Source organism: Rhodnius prolixus, unplaced genomic scaffold (assembly GCF_049639745.1).
Source record: "Rhodnius prolixus isolate KJV_2025 unplaced genomic scaffold, Rpr scaffold_8, whole genome shotgun sequence".
In the NCBI taxonomy this organism is placed as follows: Eukaryota; Metazoa; Arthropoda; class Insecta; order Hemiptera; family Reduviidae; genus Rhodnius; species Rhodnius prolixus.
In genome coordinates this window covers 33,027,902-33,048,897 of record NW_027411593.1, presented here as the reverse complement: position 1 = coordinate 33,048,897, position 20,996 = coordinate 33,027,902, and the positions used below count along the sequence as shown (strand labels likewise).

Sequence of the window (20,996 nt, the reverse complement as noted above, 5' to 3'; positions counted from 1 at the left end):
TAGTCTTTTTTTCCAGAAATTGTTAGTGAAGTTAAAAAAATTGCTTATTTTTTCAGGCGGTCCATCTACCAATTATGTGGTGCAGACGGTATAAAAGCACATACTTGACTACTAACAATTTTTCTTACAAATAAAGCAACTAAAATAATAATTCAAACGGGAGATATCCCAATTATATTCCTCGCTTTTAAAGTTTTTAGATAAATGCAAATGCAATTCAAAAAGTTATGAAGACGGAATTCTGAAAATATATTGTAACAGTTCTCACAAATACGCAAACGCTATTGACCGGTACACTATAACGTGCCACATCTTAAATACTTTCAAAAATGATCTTATTTTACTTATAAACATATAGTATTAATTTTTAGCATACCGTCATAATTTATATATTTTCCTTTTCTAAAGTAAGAGATGCCTGGTGGATTTCTAAATCCATATTTTTTAGCCATTAACAAATCGTCACATTTTACAATTTTTATACCATACTCTGCTGCTTCATCATCAATAAGTTCTATGTGCCTCAATACTCTAGGAACATCTGAATCTTCACTGTTAACTAAAATAAACAAAATGTATATGAAATAATTGAAAACATATCGGTAAGAAAATCAATTAATAAATATAATTACTTACAGAATACCACTGCTAGAAATTCTTTAGTTTCAATATATTTAAATAGTTTTTCTCTGCTTATATATTCAATGCTTTCATCTGTTTTTTGTTGAACCATCCAATCTAATACTTTTCTTTCATCCAATAAATCTCCTGTTTTTTCATAAATTATAGTTTTTGAAAATTAAAGGACTTGAAGTTTTGTTAAATATGCGATGTTTCCAAAATGATTGCCCCATATAAGGGACTCAATTTAGAAAATTATTATTCCCGTTCATTAACTAATTATTTTAAAAAAAAAGCAGCATTGATTGTGATTAAATTATATTAAATTGAAACATTTTTGAAAGAGGATTACTCAATTACTAAACCTTCTTGAGTGTTTGCCCAAAAGTTTTTCCCGTTGTTTCTTTCAACCATAAATACAACTTAGTTTCTAGGGTGCTTTTAGAAGACCGAGTTCTGGTACATTAGGTGACAAGTTCGAGTAATAATTGAAATATTCAAATTTGGCTGTTTAAGGATAAAAACATTATTTATGAAGCAAAGAAGCACAAGTGTAAAACCCATAAGATTAATCCTGTTATAATTCCTCATTGTAGAAACATCTTTTAAATAATTTTTATACAGAAAAGAAACATTACCTCTATAGATAGTAATTAGTATTTTCTTTTTAAGAAGGTGAACTGGTAAATGACTAATTGAAAAGTAATTTAAGTATATAAAATTATTTATATATTAATTAACAAATTGATCAAACAACAACAAACTAAAAAATGAATGTTTTTATATCCTATATAAATTATGAGATAAATATAACAACCTTTTATTTTATTGCTTTCAATAAACAAATAGTAATTTCCATGCAATTACATATATAATTTTATTTAAATTAAAAGTGTTTACAGCATCAAAATATGTGCAAATGGATCCAGAGATTTCATGAAGATGAATTAAAATAAAAGTAATTTACTTTATTTAATAACTATTAGAAAAAATAATAATAATAATTTCTTACAAAATATTTGGAAGAAATTAAATCTATTACATAATACTAATAAAAAAATTGTCCTATTATGTTAAAGTGCTTATCACATAAATTTTATCAAAATAATAAATTTACAAAAAATTATAATAATAGCAGGGTATAATTAGATAATTTCTATAATTAAAATGAAATTCCAAATGTTTTCATGCAATTATTTTTATTGTAATTGTTCATCAAAGAAATATTTGTGACAGCCGAATATATATATTGTTTATAATTTATTACTTCAATTCAAATGCAATATTATTCAGGAACTATAACAAAATATGAAATATTTCTTTTTACTTTATTCAAACTACAATTTGAATCACCGTAAGATAATCGATTGAGCCTAACGAATAAATAATTATTATATTTAACCATAAAATTATTGTCAGAATTATTCCTATGTAATAATTATAGCTAATCATTAGGTATTAATTATTACAAGGACGTAAAACTAAAATAATAATCAACAACCAAGTGCGATAATAATAGTAGAAAGTCTACTTAATTTTAATCTTCAGAAATATTTTTCACAGTTCTATTTATGTAAGGCAGTTCAGAATAGTCAAAACAGTTAAAAAAAATATATATCCTTTATGTTGCAACTATATTATATCCAATTAAATTTGTATTTTTATGCTAGATTCTCTTCTTACTAAAGCAAAAGTTGTTTTGCCGATTTATCTGTCATAGCTGACTACTGTCAGAAAGTGAAATGTGAGATAGAAACCGAAGAAATAAAATTCCCTAAATCAACCTCAGGCGAAGGATAAAAGTCGGAAACCGGTAAGAGATTAAGAAATAAATAAATAAAAATTAAAAAAATTTAAAAAAAACGTGTTACGAAGGATAAAATCAGCTACATAATCCAACAATGTGGGCCTAACCACATTTTCACATTTAGTTGTCTTCATTAGCGTTTGGTATTTTAACTGAAAATTCATACCTCTTTCCTAAAATGAAGTCGAAATTTCAGAACCACTAAATTATCGTTTTGGATTTTATTATTATTAAGAAATTTTTTAAGTAGGAGGAATAGTAAAAAATAATTATGGCAACAATATATATTAGATTGTAATAACTGAAATTTTCTGTTTCAACGTTTACTCAACATAATGGGACAAAGTGTTAGGTCTGTTAGTAAAAAAATAAAATAAAAAAGATAAAAGAATTAAGTAAAAATAACTAGATGAAATTTAAAATCTAAAAATGTTAACCAGAAGAAAAGAACAAAAATTGATAAGATTAAAAATTATTTTTAAAGAATATTCTTCGATTGCTAATATTACGATTTGCAAAAATAAATAAATCTTAAAACTAAATAACATTAAGAGTAAAATAAAATTAAAATGAAGCGTTTAAATAAAAGACAGTCTTCATTAATTGTTGGAAAGAATATTAGCCAATTAAAAAAAACCTTTTGAAATTCTAATCAAAATTTTGTTTTTAAAAATTCAATAAAATATTCGGTTTCATTATAAATATACATCAGAAAATAATTATAAATTCGATTTATTGATTATAAAAATGTAATTTATAATACAATGCTACAGATCTTATAATTTTATGGACTTTAAATTAGTTCTTTTGCTAAATAATAAGACATCGAAAGATTTTTATTGAGATCATCATTAATGGCTTAATTAATATTATATGAAGTGTTTAATAGAAAAAGAAAAACAAAATTAGTAAGTATTTCCGTACAAGAATGACAAAAGTTTCCATACAACATAAAATATTAACCAAACAAGGTGGAAATAAAAGAAAAAAATAATTGAGATAAGGTTTACCAAGGAATAATAAAAATAAATCAACTATAAGAAAATAAAGGCTAGATGAGATTAAGTTTTCAAAAATGATGGTTATGAAGTGAGACTATGTTAATTATTTTCTCCTTTTCTAGATGGGGATGCAAATTTATTTTGCAGAAATAGTGCAGCAAGAATGATGATTCGACTCAGGACTTCACTGTCTTCTAAGGAAAGACAGCACATTTAATGCCATTAAATTGGCTCTGAATCAAATCGGGGACGACTTGATGTGCAGTTAACAGAAAATTGATACATCACGTATGTTTGGAACAATAACTCTGTAAAAGTTAACAGAAAAAGCTCTTGAGTGCTGATGAGCTGGAGAAAGAAAACTTGTCAGAATAGGAAAATTTTCAACGTAACTTTTAGTGCCCTTACAGCATAATTATTTTTATATTTAAGTTAATAAATGCTACATAAGAAAAAGGCGAGTGTCTAGACGACTAAGCATAGTCCCACTTCATTTAAACTTCGAATCATCTAGAGTTTTACATTTCAAAGATCTGAAAAAAAAAATGTGTAGGCACTTAAGAGTTTACAAAAAGAAAAATTATATTAGAAAACAGAACATGACTTTAGGAATTTACCACCACCAAATATACTTCCCACTGCCAAAGAGTCCTTTTTTCCCTTTACTTGACTTTTCCGGAATAGTGGAAGGTATTTTTTTAGCATTTTTAACATCCGTTCTTTTTACTGGTATATTCTTTTTTAAAGAAGATCGAGAAGATGAAACTTGTTTCAGTTTCGTTTCCTTCTTCTTAGTAGTAGTAACTGGACAGCACTTGTAAGGTTCAAAGAATTTTGGCAGAGCCTGCGTCTTGGCGTTCAAACCAATCATGAAACAGCCATCGCCTGCAGCAAAATTATTATTTCAAAAATTGGTTCAGTGAAAAGATGTTATTAAAAATAAAAAATTTAAATAAAATAAATTAATTCTAAATTAAAAACCTAAAGATTTTTTTTGTTGAATTGTAAACTGATTTTTTTTAAATAGGTGATTTTAATTTTACAACTTATATCACAATTTTAGAATTTAAATTCATATAAATGTTAAAATTATCAACTAAACTACCAAAATTTCACTTGCAAATCAAATTCAATAAAAGAAATAAAATAAAATCAGTGAAATTCCTGCATGCTTTAAAATAATTTTACAACAGATTGACTTATTTAATTGTATTTTTTAATGTGTGCATGAAGCTAATGTTAAATTGTTGGAAATTTTTATTTTTGAATTGTCAGTTGTGGTATTAAACAAATTTTGAATTAAAAAAGTAAATAAAATGACATATTTGCTGCAGACGAATTTGACTGAGGTTAGTACGGGGTTTATTAGGAAGCATGCAATCAAAATACAAGCTATGTTTAGACAAATAAGTTGTTAAATGTTAAGGAAAACATTTCTTTCTATTTACACAGTCTGCTTTAGCAGTAAATAAACAGAAGGCAAGAATAAGTTCACATCATTAAGTTACGATTAAAAATGCAGGCTTGATGTGCTTAGAAATCTTATTTAAATCATAGTTATTTAATTTATATCAGCCTCAGTTTTATTGAAAAAGTAGAAAATATTTTGTGTTTTACTGAAACCAATAATTCTACTGCTGATAAAAACCTCCTCATTCAATTGTTGAAAAATAACCAAAAAGTGTTTGATTTTAAATAGTGAGGGGCATTTCCCATAATAAAACTGCTTAATACCTAACTACAAAATTTTGGCACATCAATTTGAGGAATTTCCACGCAATTTGCATTTTTTGAGCGAAAAAATAATCAACATTTCTACAATTATCATTATTCTTACTTTTTTTTATAAAAATATAATTTGGAGATTATAACACATTTGAAAGAAATGCACAGAAATAGAAAAAATAAAAGTTTCAAGTAAAGGAATTTGAATATTTTCTGTTTTTTTGATAAATTAGACTTTGAAACCTTTTTGATAAACAATCTTCGTCCCGTTAAGATTTTTGCCTATTGAAAACTCAGAAATAAAAGCAAACAAATCTAAAAGTTGGTAAAAATAGCCAAATAATTTTACTTTTTTGATGTGAAGACGAATGATATAGGAAAACTTTTTTCATGCAACAGCGTCAATTAAGAATTTGTTCAAATTTAATAATTCAACAATAATAAAAGGCAACAATTTATTGTTCTGTTTTCAACTAAATTAATGAAAAAGCTTCTATTTTTTTCAATGAGGGTTGTACAGATTTATAGCAAGTCATCAGAGAAAACCTAAAATATATAAATCCGATTATATCATAAAAAGGAGTTTACAGATGAAATCTTCATCCCGTTTTTCTCAAATCATTGAAGGAAGAAATACATTTCTATATTTTACTAAATTGTTCTAACTATTAGTTGCGAAAATTCGTGAAGTAAATTCCATCTGATGCGATGATAAAAAAATATTGCTTTGGCAATGATACGGTCAAAAAAGTATATGCTTTATTTTAAGAAATTATTATTTCTCTATTACACTTTCCTAGAGCCGATACAATAGCGTCGAAATTTTCTTTTAGATTCTTAAGCAATATAAATTACAATTCTTATTGCTACATTTATATTTTGTGAGCCTAAGTGCCGCTGCTATATCTTGGCATTTGATAAAAACTGCTGAATGTCTACAGAGTGGATTAGAAACATACGGAGTTGATGGTTCCCAATACAAACTTTTAAGTTTAACCATATTTATACGGTTTGGGCAAATGTGTTATAATAATATGTTTTAAAACATCTGAAAAATATGAAGGAAAAATTATAAAATAATTTTTATTTCAACTGATTTGAGATCCAAACTTTCTAGCGTATTTTCAAGTTCTAGTTATTCGATTATATACACCTTTCAAAAGTGGTTAGACAAGTGGTTCCGAAACTTTTCGGGTAGATTATAAAAGATATTTTGTAGGCCCTACTTGCAGCTTTGAAGTAACATAACACTAGTAGCCAGAAGTTGAACTACATTAATAACAAGATTTACACTATGTATATATTTGAATACATATACAATAAAAATCTTGATGATATATGTGCATGATAAAAATGACAATAAAATTCTAATTATTACAAGTTAGCCATTAGATCTTAGACTGCAAGAGCTCATTTTCTTTTGAATTTATCTTTTATTCTGACGGTTTTCGATGGCTTAAATTTGAAACATTTATAATTTCTTACATTTAATAAAAAAAGTAATTTTTACTATCCCTCATGTAAGAACAATTAATAAAATTTAACTATTCTTAAGGGCAGAATAAGAAATATACAAAATATTAATCTCATTTATGTAATTAATCAGTTTTATTTAATGCGTAAATCAGATTTATAAAGAAATTAATAAATATAAGAAAAGAATAAATTGAATAAAAGAAGCACACTGGATCTTGAACTGTACACGGATAGGTTTCAGAACCACTGTCTAGCTACTTCACTAATAACAAAACCACGAGCAATGTTGTCAAAATAAATTTTAAACAAATAAAATCCACTGGATGTACAAGATGTTCATCAATAATAATTGCTGAACTTCTGTGTCCAGGTGTTACAAAAATCTGGATATCTAATTTTAAAAAAAGTGCAGCTGATGTTGAAAACATACGTCTATTCCATGAATTTTTCTTATAATAATTGCTTTCAAAGTGAAACAATTATTGTTTATATGTAATTCCTTTTTTATAATTATCTATTTTCACCAACTGTATAGTAATATTTCTTTTCAAGAAAACATCACACGAATACGTTTTTTCCTACGAAAATGTACCTGAGTACTTTTTCATTAAACAATTACAATCATCATCATAATCATCATCATCCTCATCATCATCGTCATCATAATCATTATCATAATATTCATCATCATCATCATCATATTCATCCTCATCCTCATCTTCATCTTCATCTTCATCATCCTCATCTTCGTCCTCATCATCATCATCATCAACAAAACCTAAATATTAATGATTAAATTCTCATGTAAAGTAAATAAAGGTACTTTTAATAAATGGACTGGAAATTAATTTCTCATTACATAAATAAAATATTTTTATATATTTTGCTGAACTTTTTTTATATATAAAATTTACACAAATTACACAATATTTACAAATTACAATATCACTTTAAACATAAAATTATTATAAACATGCTTAAGTAATTTCCAAGTGCAACATATTTTGGGTGACAGTTAAAATTTGTTTTTAATTTTTATTAGAGTTATTTTAATTGAATTTAAAATAAGAAAAGAGACACAGAGAGTAATTTATTATTATAACAATTAAAATTAAAGCAAGCTTAATTTTTTGAGAAATGATAGATGTAATTAGCAAATAAAGTAATTAAGTTATTAAATTTAAATTTTTTTCTTTGATACTTTAACTTTTGATAATTTTAATTTCTTACTTTTTTGTTCAATTAGCCAGTCCAGTACCTTCTCTTCATTCTTAAGATTGCCTATAACATGATTATGTAACAAAATGAATTAAATATTAAAAGCTAAACTACTTTTTTTACAGTATGTAAAAAAAAAAAAAATCTCAAAAAAAATGAAGCTGGGCCCTAGGTTCTTTTAAAATTAAATAATTGCCTAAGTAAAAACTAGAGATGTCAAATTAACAGGAATTCATTTTACAGTAAACTCGCGGTGAAGTTCTTTTTGCATCATTGCTAGACAATATATTTGACATCGTAATACGAGGTCTATACATCTGACATTCATGTTTTAAATAGTTATGGATTCCCTATCCATTCATAAATTGTTGCAAGGACCAAAATGCTCTGAATTTATTGAACAGGAGGAGGATTTCATACGCACTTAAATGAAGTGCATTAAATTTATTAAGTCCCTGACATTGACGAGAATCTCCACAAATTCTAAAAGAATTTCTGAACACGAAAAACATTTCTGATAATCTTACTAAATGGAATAGGTACGCCAGCAGGCCCAATCAGCAATCACTTTTACACAAGTAAGTCTTGGATTCGAGAGACGGGCTGCAAAATCTGATCTTTATCACCTCGTGTCCCTTCGAGTAATAAGGTATCCTAGCAGTAAGCCAACAGAAACAGTGTAAGGACTTACTCCATAGCGGGTTGTAATAATCCTCCAACTCAAAACCTTTCATCTTGGTGAGAAATAATCTCCAAATGGAGTCGTCTTCCCAACTTCTGGGGAAGATGTTTGAGGAAGGAAAGGGGGACTTATGGCACTACGGAGCGAAATATACTTGACTACTGTACCCTTATCCTTTGCTGCATTTTTCTATCGTAGTCTACGGCGTCATGCGACCAGGGGCGAAGGGGTTATTTGGCCTCTTTCTTCTGGTCTAAGTGCTTTGTCAAGTTAAATAATTTTCAACACTTCTTCAAAAGCTTTAATAAATATCTGGTGAAGAAGAGGACATGCCCCCTCAAGGAGGGAGAAGTACTTAGGCTGTTTTTAAGGGTCTGCCGGCTGTCCACCTTTACTGACGCTTCCTCTAAGATCCTGGGTGAATACAAAGTGTTGATTCCTAGGATTTTTCTAGAGAGCCTGAGTGTTCCCATAGCTGGAGAAATGTATGACCTTCTTAGAAAACTCTTAATCTTGAAATCTGGAGGTGCCGAATGGAATATCCCGCCAAAGCGATAAGTGGAATGCTAGGGAATCATAGGTGAGTACTGGCTTTTCTCTTTTTCAAGAACTTTCTAGGATACCATAGTTCTTTTTGTTGGAGAAGCCACCCTTAGAAATCTGAGGGGCAGAGGAAGAGGCGCCAGGAGCGATTATGCCAGGCTCCCAAATTCCCGTTCTCATTGGGGTTTTCTGAAGAGCCTTTTATTGGAGTTTCGGTACAATATCTGGATTTTCTAAATACACCCTAAGTAGAAGGTTCAGGAACATCCTATACGGGAAGCTTTCTTCGGCTATTTAGGGATGCAATGGAAGTGAGAGGTAAGTTGACTCTAAAGAAATTGTAAAAATTAAATTCAAGTATTCAAGACATTAATACATATATATATCTTTCACGATTTGTTTAATTGCATTTGGAATAGATTAACAGAATTTGCTTTGTGTATTTGTAACATCATTTTTAAAGGAAAAGGAAAAATGTGAACATAAATTGTAAACAATAATCTCTTACCGTCGTACATAATAGGAACACCTGTCTCATAGTATACCAAAGCTGGGAAACTGAATATTCCTATCTCTGAGGCTAATTTTGAATCTTTAGATTTCACAAATTGTATTCCATGTTTGTCAGTATCATCATCTATTGTTTCCAGTTCTTCCAAAATGGCAGGACAATTAGCGCAATTATCATTATCTGAAATCAATAAATTGAATATAATAGTAAATTGATGCTATTGACTAAGCTAAACATGCGACAAGTCAGTTAACATCCAAGCTGCTCATTACCTCAAAGATTTCCCACATTCTTGTTCAATTCTGAACAAGAAATATAAAGAAATTATTTATTTACCATTCAGAAATATAAATAACAGTTGCTCATATTTATAGGAAAACATGATACCTCCTTTAATACACTATATTAAACACTTGGTCAATGAACAAAACATTTTTGCATAAGCTGCTGTTCCCAAAAATAATGATTACAAATAATATACCTTTAAATAAAGTAAATTTACTTACAGAAAAATACGGCTAAATGTTCCACATCATTTATTAAAACTTGTAAGGTTTTCCTATCAACCATTTCTATAACATCTGGAGTAGATTCATGTAATTCTAAAACCCAATCTAATATGGCTTCTTCTTGCATCAAATCTCCTGGAAATAGCGAAATATTTCTTAATAACCTAATGGTAAACAGTAAATATAACAGATAAATATATTTTGGACTTGTTATATTTCCATTTAGAGAAGAAATTCTGCGCTTATTATAAGCACTTTAGATCAATTGAAGAACAAAAATTCACCACTCCAAATTCACTAATATGAATTTAATCTTTAAATTACGCCTTCTCTGAAAGTTTTTGATTTTTCTAAATTTCTGTTATTGTTTTATGAATTTTTGGTTTAAAGGTAAGTGAGAGTAGAAAGTGGTTTTGATTTCACATTGAAATGAACGTTTTCTAGCCTCTAGTTTAAGTAAATTACAATATACATTTACATAATATTAATCATAACTAATCATAAATTTAATTTTTTATCATTACCTGTGTAAATTTTTCTAAACTTATTCCTGTAAAAGACCAGGCATGGTAATGATGGTAGGTCATATTCTTTATCAATTCCTTCGTCCGAAGTTTTCACAAAGTCAATGTCTTTTTCTTCACAGTCATCATCTATGTTTTCAAGTTCACTTATAATTTTTTGGCTTTTCTTATCCCCTTCACTATCTAAAGAATAATTAATTGTTGTTAGTGAGAGAAGTCATGGCTGAATTATTATTGTACTGATAACCGACATAAAATTGGAATAATTAACAACAAAAACCAGATGTTTATAGATAAAAGGAAGCATGCCATTGATCTGCCGAATAAAAACTACATTTTCTTCTTTACAAAAGCAAGTAATTATAATTGATTATTACTTTCACAATATTAGGGAACGAATGGTGAGTTTTGATTTACCTTTGGTTTCGGTCTCTTGATACACTAAATCAATTACTGTAAAATCAATCACCAGAAGTAAGTTGTGTTCAACTGTTGTAAGAAACGGTTATAGAAGTGGCAGATCCTAAACTCAATCGACGTAAAATAAATATACATATATAGGTATATCTATTTCTTTTTTAAATTTTATGTCACAAAAATGTTAACAAAATTTCAACATTGCCATCTAAACGATTGTATTTTTGTAAAATAAAAATTTAAAGAATCTAGTTAGAAATATGGGGCTAATAAAATGATAAAAAAATTTTTACGCATCTTCAGAGAACATTACACCCCTAAGCTGATTCTAATATTAACAAATTCGACTTTGATACATAACTCCAGATTTACTTTCCTTGAGAAATGGAACAAAATAACTACGGCAGAACAAAAAATTTGAAACTTCATTGTACTGATCGTCAAATAAAACACATGGTTGGATTCACAACGCTGGATGAAATCAATGAAAAAAATAAAAAAGCGTTAGCCGATTGATAAGCCTTGGCCCTTCGAAGGTAGATGATTATACCTTATCAAAAGACATACAGTAATGGTGTGGAAAATAACACACAATTAAAAATTATGTTTACTTACAAAAAAATACAACAACGTGTTCGTTTTCGCTCAAAATTTTCTCCAACATTTTAGAATTCACCTCCTCAATTCGTCCAGGAATTTCAAGCGTGTCATCATCAGTCAACCACGACAGTACCTCATCCTCGTCTTCAATATCACCTACACATAAAAGATTACACGTCTATTCATAAATATTTAATTCATTAGATGGTCTAATGAATTCACTGAACTACAAATTATTAAATAAGATGTGTCTAATGCAAGAAATATATATATATTTTTTTCTACAAAAGTGATTGATGTTTTAAGCCTAATTTTTCTTGTGTTCTAACAGTCATTGGGCAAAATAAATAAATACGAAATATAATCCTTAATAATTATGGCCACTGACTAGCTAAAATTTACAACTTTGTTTTTTGCAACCTTACTATTATTTTTATTATTATGATAAGCATTCCATAACACTATATACCTTTATATTGTACAGGTTCTTTATTCCTAAAAAGAATTAACGAAGGGAACGATTTGATTCCATGTTTTTTGGCTAAACCTTGATCTTCTGTAGTTACAAAGATTATACCAGTTTCATCCAGTTCGTCATCGATATTCTCTAATTCATCCAAAATACTGTCACATTTTTCTCCTTCTTCGCAACGACCACCTTATGAAGAAAAATAATTGAAATAGTGAAATATGTGGTTTTTATAAAAGTTAGTGAGCAAAATTATTAAAAACAGAACTTACTGAAATAAACAACAACATATTCATGTTCGTTAATAAGTTCTTTTAATATTTCATCGGTTACTTCTTCTATAGTTGCAGTTTCTTTCTGTTCAATCAACCATTTAAGAACTTCTTCTTCGTTCATTAAATCGCCTGCGAATTTAGACAAAAAAGAGGTGATTCAATCGTATATCTTAGGAAAGTATTTGGGCAGAAGGAATATTTGCTCAAGCAATCATTCTGAGATGAAGGGCCTGTTTTGAAAGGGTACATGTTTCTTTAAAGCAGAAGAATTGATTCTTTTGATTTATTGTTTTTGAAAATAAGAATGCCCTTCCCTGTGGAAGTTCTATTTTGCAATATCATAAACCCTGCAAGCAATTGTTGAGGGACCTATATCATTTAGCGACTCTAGATGCGCAAAATTTTGATTTTTTTTTTTTAATTGTTTTAGTTAACAAAGTCCTGAAAGCAGTTACTATTCTTACAAACAAAGAAAAGAAACAGTGAATGGAATTTCAGATACGTCTTGCATTACCTTCATAAATTGCTGGTATTTTTTCTTCAAAGTAAACAAGGGTTGGTAAATGGTCAATACCATATTCTTTGGCTTCAGGGTCGTTATCAATTCTTACAATAACTATTCCTGCTTTCTCTAAATCATCATCGATATTTTCAAGTTCATTCAATGTGCGAATATCCTGGTTATCATCTTTATCATCTAAAAATTAAAAGTTAAGAATATGTTTTAAGGAAACTTGGAAGAAAATAAAATAAATTAGTTGAGTGCGAAAAGCTATTTATAAATATGCATACAGAAAATGACAGCAAGATAGGGAACAGAATCAATTAATTTCTCTACCATCTCGTCTGTTACTTCAGGAATTTCACTGTGCCGTTTTTGATGGACAAGCCAGCTAAGTAATTCTTCTTCTTTTGTTAAATCACCTACGTTAAAGAAAATCGTTACATATAATTATTTCAACATAATGCAAATAGACTCAGCTCAATAAAAAAAAATATATAGCCTAAATATACCTTCATAAATGTGAGGAATTTTTCTTTCAAAAAATATTAATGTAGGTAAACTATCGATCCCATATTCTTTTGCTTCATTATCATTATCAATTTTAACGAAGGCAATGTTATTTTGATCGCATTCATCGTCAATATTTTCTAATTCCTGTAACACTTTCTGACTCTTTTTTTGATCTTTATCATCTAAAAAAGTTAATCAGAGGTTAAAAAAAATCGAAATAACTTTTAAATAATTAAATATTAGGGCTTCATCAGCGGTTAAACATTATCTGCAATTGGTGTTTTGTTGTATTTAATACAGTAAATAAACCTCAAAAAAGAAATCGGAATATTTCCTTTTCAGTCTAATTTTACTGGAACAACAACTCAGGCGTGGACATACTCTCGAAATTCTTTATTTAAAAGAATAGAACAAGAAGTTAAGCGAATACAATAATCAAAAGCTGACAACTATAAAAAAATATTTCACCATCTGAAATTATACTCATGTTTTTATGTTTAAATAATTCAAACAATCTAATTAAGAAGCATAACAAATACCTATCAATCTAATAAATATAATTTTTTTAAATATTCCATGTTTTGGATGCATTCAATTTAAAATAAAAGTTCGTTATAAGCACCTATTTCTGTTAGATATTAGTTTATCATTATTATACATTTTTTGTTTTAAAATCTTGACGTACAAAATAATACCGCAACGTGTGACATCTTTGAAATAATCATATCGAGCATTTCGTCCGTAATATCCTCAATTTCATCACTCTTTTGTTGCCTTTCTAGCCAAGCCAAGACTTTTTCTTCATCTTCCAAATTCCCTGAAATAAATTAATAAATTGCAAGATGAAGGAATCAATATTCGTTTAATTGGGAATGTTATTTTTGTAAAAAAAAAGAAAGAAAATTTTGCCTCAAAATTTCTCTAATTTAGCTTAAATTCATTCTCTTTAGCAATTAATTAATACCTTCATAGATAGTTGGAATCCCTTTTTCAAAATACATTAATGATGGTATTTTTTCAATGCCATATTCCTTAGCTTCTTCCACATTATCTAATTTTACAAATGTAACACCTAAAGTATCACATTCGTCATCTATGTTTTCAAGTTCATTTAATACTCTTTGTGATTTTTTGTCATTATTGTCATCTAAAATTATTAAAACCAATAAATAAATAAGTATAAAAAAATTATTTAAGCCGATTTGTTTTTTTTTTCTTTCTTAAAATGATTAAAAATCTTACAAAAAAGAACTGCCAAAGTTTTTCCATCTTTCACTAATTTATCCAGCATCTCATCTGTTACATCTTCGATTTCATCTTTTTCTAATTGTGAAATTAACCATTCCAGAATTTCATCTTCATTTTCGATGTCACCTAAAAAATGTATAAACTTTGAAAAAGATTGTTTTAATTCTTAAAATCAGGGAAATAATACTTTTTAATTTGACTAGTTTAAATGTACAAAAAATATAATTCGCAATTAAAAAAAAATCCTACAAAAAATAAATAAAAAACAGGGGTTATTTCCCTCTGCAACATTGCTCCACTGAACTGACAAAATTTCTTACACCTTCTTGCTAATTAGAGATTAATTTTTACTGCGCACTTTTATAACGAATGCGGAGACAATTTAAAATTAATTTAATAAATAAATTTTAGATTGCAGCTGTAAAACTGGAAAGATTCTTGATATATTCATTTATGTTTTATTTTATTTTTTCAGGGGTTCGTGCTTCTAGGTATGTTTCATACCAAACGTCACGTCAACTCTACTCATAAAGTTAAATTCGGATATTGAAAAACTGCTTAAGTTTAACTAAAACGTCATCTGAATTATGAAATACCATCGTATAAATTAGGAATTTGTTTTTCGAAGTACACAATAGCAGGCAGATCATCTATTCCGTATTCTTGAGCTACTTCACTATCATCAATTTTCACAAATTGTATTCCATGTTTGTCGCAATCATCGTCTATTTTTTCTAGCTCTTCCAATACCTGCATCGAGTCCTCGTCGTCATTATCGTCTGAAAAAGTATTATTATTGAAAATGTTTTGCCACTCTTTGAAAACATAAAAAATATGAAACATGAAATAAGAAAGAACTAATATCTACATCTAATATCTCTTTCATTTCTTTAAAGGAAATTGGATATGTATCTGCAAAGGGCTTAAACAAATTACAAAAGTATTTCTATTGATTCTGTTAAAAAATGATAATTTCAAGTCTAATTCAATGTACTCTACTTAAATAAATTTTTAATTAATGCTACGTGTCAAACAAAAGAAATTTAGATAATTTGCTGTCGGTAAAAAAATTGCAGATCGACTTAATTGTTAATAAATAAATACAAGTGCTTTACAAAAGAGGACGACCAAGTTGTCTATAGAGCCGATGAGAGTGCCAAGTGTTTTGGCTGTAACATCTTCAATAACATCATCTTCATCACCGGTAGACTTATTTTGGACAAGCCATTCAAGTACGTCCTCCTCGCGGGTTAATTCGTCTGGAAAAATAGATTTTAACTTCAACTTAAAAGAAAAGCAAAGAGTTAGCTTTGATTATTCCAATATCAATTCTAAATTGAAATTTTCATTTACGTCAATCAAGTAAAATTATTGGTTAAAGAGCATCAATAAATAAGACATACTTTCGTATATAATTGGTATTTGATGTCGATAATATACCAACTTAGGAAGTTCTCCAAGATTATATTCGTCTGCCAATTTTTCATCCGATATTTTAACAAAACCAATACCAAGTTGATCTGCCTCATCATCAATATTTTCCAATTCTTGAAGAGCTTTAGCACATTTTTTGCACTGGGGTTTATCTAAATCAAACAAATACCATTAAAAACGTTATATTTCTTTAAATAATATTTATGAGTTAAGGTTTTATAGATAATAGCCAAAAAAAAGTCCTTTAAGAGACAAAATTCTTTCTATTACTCTAAGTTTCTGGCTGCTACTTGGAACATTGAGAAATACCTAATAAAGAAATTGGTCCCCCAAATAGCTTCCTTTGGCCATTTTCTTCACATAATAATTAAAGGCCTATCGATTTACCAACCACCTTAATAAATGTTTACTAATTTTCAAGAAAAATAATTGTAATATTTAACCCAATAAGAATTAATGGTAAGATTAAAATTAGGGAAATTGTTCGAACTTAAGTGATTTTTTTTATTTAGTTTACCCACGTTTATTAGGAGATGAAAATGATTTCTCAATCAAAGTTACGATGAATACTTTTTGTTTCTCTCGTAACGTTATGATTATTTTTTTCATGCACGTCATCTGCGATATCGCCCGCAGCTTTTTTCAGACTCAGAGAGTCAAAATAATCTCACAATTAATGAGCCTCAAGTTAAAAAATAATAATAATAATAAGCAATTACAAACTAAATATTTGTGATTACTTCTCTTAATTTGTTTAAGTGGTTGGGTCCCAATGCTAGAAAATACACATTTTTTATTAGACTACTAGCCTCCAACCACTCTAGAGGGTCCCGCTCAAAAGAAAGAAGATCAATAGCAAGTTAAAAATCCACTATAAGTGGATTTCAGTAGACGTTCTGACAGTTACTGACAGGTCCCTAAGTTAGAGTGTTATTTTAAAGTTACAAATTAAATGAACCAATTATTTTGAACTCATTTGTGAAAAGAAATTATGTATGGATTTTTAAATAAGTATAATATGTAAATTAAATCCTTCAAATACCTAATTTAGAACAAGCTTACTATCACTTCTAATTACTAAAAATGGGAAGAATGTAAAAATTAAATTTAAGTTTTAACTAAAGCATTCTTTTCATGCGTGTCTTTGAAAATCTGCCTTGGATATATTTTTCAAATAATCATATAATTAAAAGCTGCAAATTATTTTGACAAATACATGCTTTTTGTAACACAGTTTAATTAATTTTTTTTATCTTTAATTTCTGAAAAATTGAATTGAGTATACCCAAAAAAAAAAAAAAAAAATAAGCTAATGTTAAAAAGCATACATTACTTATAATTTAGCCTGATTTCATTCTGCAGTTGATGTAAATTACTCTTTCTGTGTATTTAAAAATATTGAAAATTAAAAAGAAAATCAGTGACTTAAAAATGATTTTTGGATCAAGTAGATAATTATCAATCCATATAAGATTAACTGCTGCAAAATTAAGAAATTTTTTTTTTTTTTTAATTCAAGGATCTTAATCTTTTTAATTCTTAGACATTTCAATCAATTCTAGACAACAGGAAAAATTAATGTAAAATATACGAATACATAATAAATTAGATTGCGAGGATACAATAAACAAAATTTTAAAAAAATTTCAATTATGTTCGCAGTTTCCTTTTACTTCATGGTGTTTTGCAGCTTTGAGTTCAGCATAACACCTCACTGGTCATGTATTATCTGATTAAAATAAGTGATAAATATTTTCTTGAAAAAGGACACACCTTGACACGTTGGTCTCACAAGCTCTGATCTGACAAAATTATAAAACTAATCACCATTTATTTTTATTTTTTTGCGCATCGATTGCGTGGACATTAGCGCTCTAAATTCAGTATAAAACTATTATTATATTTGAAAGAGTAATTTAATAATTTTTGGTTAGTACATAAGCCCATACAGTAGTTAATAAACAAAACATAAATAATAAATAAATTATTGTAGCTATTTACACAAAAAAAGCATTCTCTTGTATTTATCTACATAAACAGTAAGAACTAGTTAAAAGTATGTAAGTGAATTATAACCTACCAAATCCAAATTTTACTTTTTTTATTGTTTTAGGGATATTAACATAATAAAAGTTCAATTCTGATATAATAAACACATTAGAAGGACTACTTATGGTACGGATAGAATGTCTGGACTATATTACTTACTAGTGTTGGCAGCTGAGCATTTGCTTTGATCCGGGCCTAAACGAATTCCAACTTTATTATAACACTCATAATTTGGCAAATACAACAATGAAAACAAGAAAGAAACATGATCAACTTTGATAGTCTAAATATTTAAAAAAAAAAAATCATAGCAATCATTTATAAATGTTCGTCCAATTAAACAATAAGCAGTATAGTATTCTAAAATTCCGATAACATTAAATTCCGGCATCCCTAATTTCAAATTTCCTTTCAACATCTTTTCCTTCAAACGAAATTTCGTGAGCGTTATAAGGCTGAATCCTGAAACTAGATTAAAATGTTTACATCTTCTTCAGTGCAGATATTCAAATGAATAACAAGGTCTTCATAAAGTTATCATTGTGTGTTCTCATTAGTGACAATTTCAAACAAACATAAAAAAAAAAAAATCTTGAAATATAGCGAAAACCAACAGATGTTAGCGAACATAAATGTGTCTTAAACGCGAAATGTTTTCGTGAAGTATGGTTTACAATAATTGTACACACACAAATGATAAGCAGATCGTTGCCAAATAATCATTTTCACTTTAACAACTGTTGTTATTATTACTTTTCTGTATCAGAAATGAAAATGGGTTTATTGTTTTTAACTTATTTTATTTGTAATTCATAGTTATTGTTAAAAAAAATGATTTGTGGAAGTTCTTACAAAATAGAACAGCTACGTATTCTGTATCTTCAATAATTTTGTGCAATATTCTAGAATTAACATCTTCTATCCTATCGGGAAGGTCCATTGCTTCCAAACTTGTGAGAAAGTCAAGTACATCTTCTTCGTCCATGAGGTCCCCTGAAATGTTAATTTAAAATAAAATTTAATTGAAAATTATTATTTATACAAAAGTTCATTTAAGCATTCTCTATCAGAAAGCATTTTACCAGTAGCATCAATGAGTGTGTGAAAGATCTTAGAGAATAGTAGCCTCAGGAATTCAGTATTAATATATTATACGACAGTCTTCAACATTCATAACATTCACTTTAATGTTAGCTACTATAACTTATCTATATACTCGTATTTGTAATTTTAGGACATTAGCTGCTGAAGTTACGCTACTTTTGAGCACAGTTCAAGAAGGAAGATAATCTTGACTAACGCTCTGCAATTGATTAAAAAATTTAATAGTGGTGACGAGACCTCAGAAGAAATAGGAGATCAGGGTAACCATCGTATGATGTTGATGAGGATTCACAAGAAGTTGTCGAGAAAAACTAGCACAAGTCTTATGCATCGCTGAAGAACTTGCTGAAATCTCCATTCTGTAGGTAAACTGAAATGGAAATTCAGGTCGGTCGCAGGATGGATACTTGCTAATTAAAAAAGAAAAACAATCGGAAACGCGTTAGGCTAGTACAGCTAGGCTAGCATGCATTACACATAGCGACGACGAAATTTTTTTTACTACCGATTTATTTTAAGGAATCATAAAGAGCTGTAAAGACAATCTTCAGACAAATCATCTAGTACATAATATTAATATAATATAATATTAATATTTATTAGGCCATTTATTCAAGGAAGCACTGAAACCACCAGTTTGTAGCAAAACAGTTAACATGTCTTTTAACTGTACAAAACAGAAAAAAGTGAGGACAATATGAAAATATTTTTTGGGGAGATCGTTTATTTTAAAAAGTACTAGATGAGTTGCTAATTCATTCTTCTGAATTCCATTACCTAAATGATATTGAATGCAACCAATCATGTGGAGTGAGTGTTTAAAAAAAAATATATATTTTTTTGGAAGGGGCCTGTAAAGGACTTACAGTATTAGTTTTGGCGTCCGTTAATTTTACATAACGTACCAGGCAGCTACCCATCATCTGTGCACACCCAAGCATTTTTGTGAAGAGTAAAGAAAAGCATTTACAAAATCACAATAAATAAAAATGCAAAGATAGTGAAAATTTTAAGAAACAATTGCGGTAAAAGTGTATCAAGTTTTTACTTCTCTCACCAAGTTAAGGCTTTCTTGCAATGGACCTTTTTATTACTTTTATTCATTTTATATTTCTATTGAAAATCTTTGATAATATGCATATCTCAGAAAATGTCATACCTTCATAAATGATGGGCTCTTTCTCTCGGAAATATGTAAGAGCCGGGAATGTTTTAATACCATATTGCTTAGCCAGTCGTTTATCGTTGATTTTTACAAAATCTACTCCAAATGAATCTGTATCATCATCAATTTTTTCTAATTCTTCTAGAACTTTGTCGCAAGTAATACAGCTCCTCGCGTCTGAAATGAAAACATGAATAAAAAATGTTGAACATTGTAAAGTCCAGAAAAAAAAAATAAATATAGCAGAGGTTAACTTAACTATCGACCTCTCGAGAAAAGCTAATTAAAAAAATAATAAATCAATAAAAAAGCAATGTAATTCGTCTTAAATTAACAGACATGCCCATTATGAATATTGCAGTTGAATAAGCAGTTGTAAAATATGTGCATAATTATCAAGGACTTAGTTTTTGATAGAATACCTATTCCATATTCACAATCGTTAAAGTAATTCAAATCATAAGCTTCCTAATGTGGATCACGTTATTAGAAAGCATTTAATATACATATCAACTCTTTGCCTAATTATTTGAAAAATATTATTTATTCACAACATAATTGCAGTGGAATTAATCAATGCTAGTAAAATTGTTTTATTTTCTA

At 28.2% G+C, this 20,996-nt stretch overlaps 1 protein-coding gene across 4 annotated transcripts in view; it reads right to left on the bottom strand.

The window, feature by feature from the left end:
• Positions 1-20,996, bottom strand: part of hlk (hulk) — a 51,354-nt gene that overhangs the window by 10,750 nt on the left and 19,608 nt on the right. For 2 of the 4 annotated variants that reach the window (XM_074122430.1, XM_074122432.1), the window contains exons 2-21: positions 20,388-20,570; positions 18,977-19,117; positions 18,284-18,319; positions 16,045-16,227; positions 15,757-15,900; positions 15,238-15,420; positions 14,636-14,767; positions 14,358-14,540; positions 14,079-14,210; positions 13,393-13,575; positions 13,171-13,302; positions 12,893-13,075; positions 12,376-12,507; positions 12,104-12,292; positions 11,650-11,790; positions 10,618-10,800; positions 10,091-10,228; positions 9,582-9,764; positions 637-768; positions 377-559 (exon numbers count right to left, since the gene is read on the bottom strand). In XM_074122430.1, the coding sequence (XP_073978531.1) occupies positions 377-559; positions 637-768; positions 9,582-9,764; positions 10,091-10,228; positions 10,618-10,800; positions 11,650-11,790; positions 12,104-12,292; positions 12,376-12,507; positions 12,893-13,075; positions 13,171-13,302; positions 13,393-13,575; positions 14,079-14,210; positions 14,358-14,540; positions 14,636-14,767; positions 15,238-15,420; positions 15,757-15,900; positions 16,045-16,227; positions 18,284-18,319; positions 18,977-19,117; positions 20,388-20,570 (3,096 nt within the window). The remainder of the gene's footprint in view (positions 1-376; positions 560-636; positions 769-9,581; positions 9,765-10,090; positions 10,229-10,617; positions 10,801-11,649; positions 11,791-12,103; positions 12,293-12,375; positions 12,508-12,892; positions 13,076-13,170; positions 13,303-13,392; positions 13,576-14,078; positions 14,211-14,357; positions 14,541-14,635; positions 14,768-15,237; positions 15,421-15,756; positions 15,901-16,044; positions 16,228-18,283; positions 18,320-18,976; positions 19,118-20,387; positions 20,571-20,996) is intronic. The other 2 variants (XM_074122431.1, XM_074122433.1) reach the window with 1 other exon arrangement.